Raw genomic sequence first — 1,693 nt, 5'->3', positions numbered from 1 at the left:
TATAGACAAATAAAACATGTAACACTGGGTTAAAGACTCAACATTTTATTGCACTACAGGCTGTTTCATGTATATAGAAACAGATACATTTTGTTAAATCGTATCCCAATTATCCGCGGACATTGATCACGAATGATCACATACTGTACAGTAGACCTATTTTGTGTAGACATGAGTTTCCTTCGGCTTGCCTGCAGGGTCCGCCATATGAATAGAAATAAACCCAACGTAGCGTATGATTACATTTGTTTATTTCAATTAGATTGTTGGTATTTCGATCAGCACCGGAAATAATAGCATGGGCCAAGTATTCATTGCTGTAATGCAAACGGAAACGGATATTGGTCAACCTTGGTTGTAATTAATCCACAAATGTAATTAGCTATAATTAATTATGAGTTAATTACCTTCATCAGGATTTCATTGAAGAAATTTGTGACTTGACATGAATAGAGTAGGTAGTATCTTAACACGATTAGGCCATGTATTTATTTCATCCGTTTTCTCTTGTGTCTGATTTTTAAATTCTTATTTTATTTGGTATATAGGCCAATTCTAGAAAGCATTCCTTCACCCTAATGGACGAAATGGATGATGTGCAGAAAGAGCTTGGTAATTTTAGATGTAGTCATCAAGAAAGTCAAGATGTACAGACAGGCTTCATAAGCAGGCATAAATCTAAAACCAAGAACATTCCAACAAATAACAACTTCATAACAAGCCGCGAAGAAATTGCAGAGTTTCATAGTTCTGAAGACTGCCAAGGCACGACGGATGATGAGAGTGACGTCATAGAGGTGGATCACTTAATAGATGAGTGTCATCGATCTCATAAAAGATGTGAGGACAGACGGAAGCAGAGAAGGTACAGGACTACATTTACAAGCTTTCAGCTGGAAGAATTGGAGAGAACATTCACCAAAACACACTACCCTGATGTGTTTACAAGGTTAGAAAAAAAAAATCGTCGTTATTATCATGTGAAACGCGTTAACATCTACCGGTACTATTTCAGCATTTATATGGCTTTCTGTATTAATCGGCTTCGCTAGTAGTAGACTCATAATGTGGGCACAACTTAAGACAATTTTGGTGTAAAAGGTCTAAGCTATAGAGATTAAACTGTTTTAACCTTGGTTTGTAGATTATCTGCTGCGATTGAATTATTTTTTATTTTGTTTTGTATAATAATGCTCTTCAATCGCCTGTCTATCAAAGAGTTAAAATCAAACCTATTTAAATGTTTTATCTTCATTATCTGTGTTAATGAGAAACACTTTTATTACCAGGCACGTAATGAGTGGGTCATCCTCTAGGAAATCTTCTGACCCTTAACATTAACTTTTCTCCTGGATCCCACCAGGACCCATAGGCATATGCGCCTTTTGCTTTCTGTTCTCATAGAAACTCCCAGGCACCCTTATAGGGATTTGGGTATCAGTGGGCCTAAAGGTTTGAAACAAAGATTTCCGTGTGACGAATATAGGGATATAATGATAATGATAACGTTATTATATTTGTTAAAATACCCCGAGGTTGCTAGAAGCCAACGATTTAACCATTGATCATATCTGTTCCTGTTTAATAACCTGCAATACTACCATTTCTTTCAGAGAGGAACTTGCGCTTAAAATCGATCTCACAGAAGCCAGAGTTCAGGTAAACCTTGCTCCCTTTATCTATTCCATTATAT

General features: G+C 36.4%; 1 protein-coding gene across 1 annotated transcript in view; it reads left to right on the top strand.

Annotated features, from left to right (window-relative positions):
- Window positions 1–1,693, top strand: part of LOC117119110 (ALX homeobox protein 1-like) — a 7,692-nt gene that overhangs the window by 3,227 nt on the left and 2,772 nt on the right. The window contains exons 2-3 of the mRNA XM_033263924.1: window positions 549–949; window positions 1,614–1,668. Of these exons, the coding sequence (XP_033119815.1) occupies window positions 579–949; window positions 1,614–1,668 (426 nt within the window). The 5' untranslated portion in view covers window positions 549–578. The remainder of the gene's footprint in view (window positions 1–548; window positions 950–1,613; window positions 1,669–1,693) is intronic.

Source organism: Anneissia japonica, unplaced genomic scaffold (genome assembly GCF_011630105.1).
Source record: "Anneissia japonica isolate Jap-2015-1 unplaced genomic scaffold, ASM1163010v1 scaffold1792_len1028045_cov167, whole genome shotgun sequence".
NCBI classification, from domain to species: domain Eukaryota; kingdom Metazoa; phylum Echinodermata; class Crinoidea; order Comatulida; family Comatulidae; genus Anneissia; species Anneissia japonica.
Note: the sequence above shows the minus strand (reverse complement) of the source record. Positions and strands in the feature narration are given on the sequence as shown.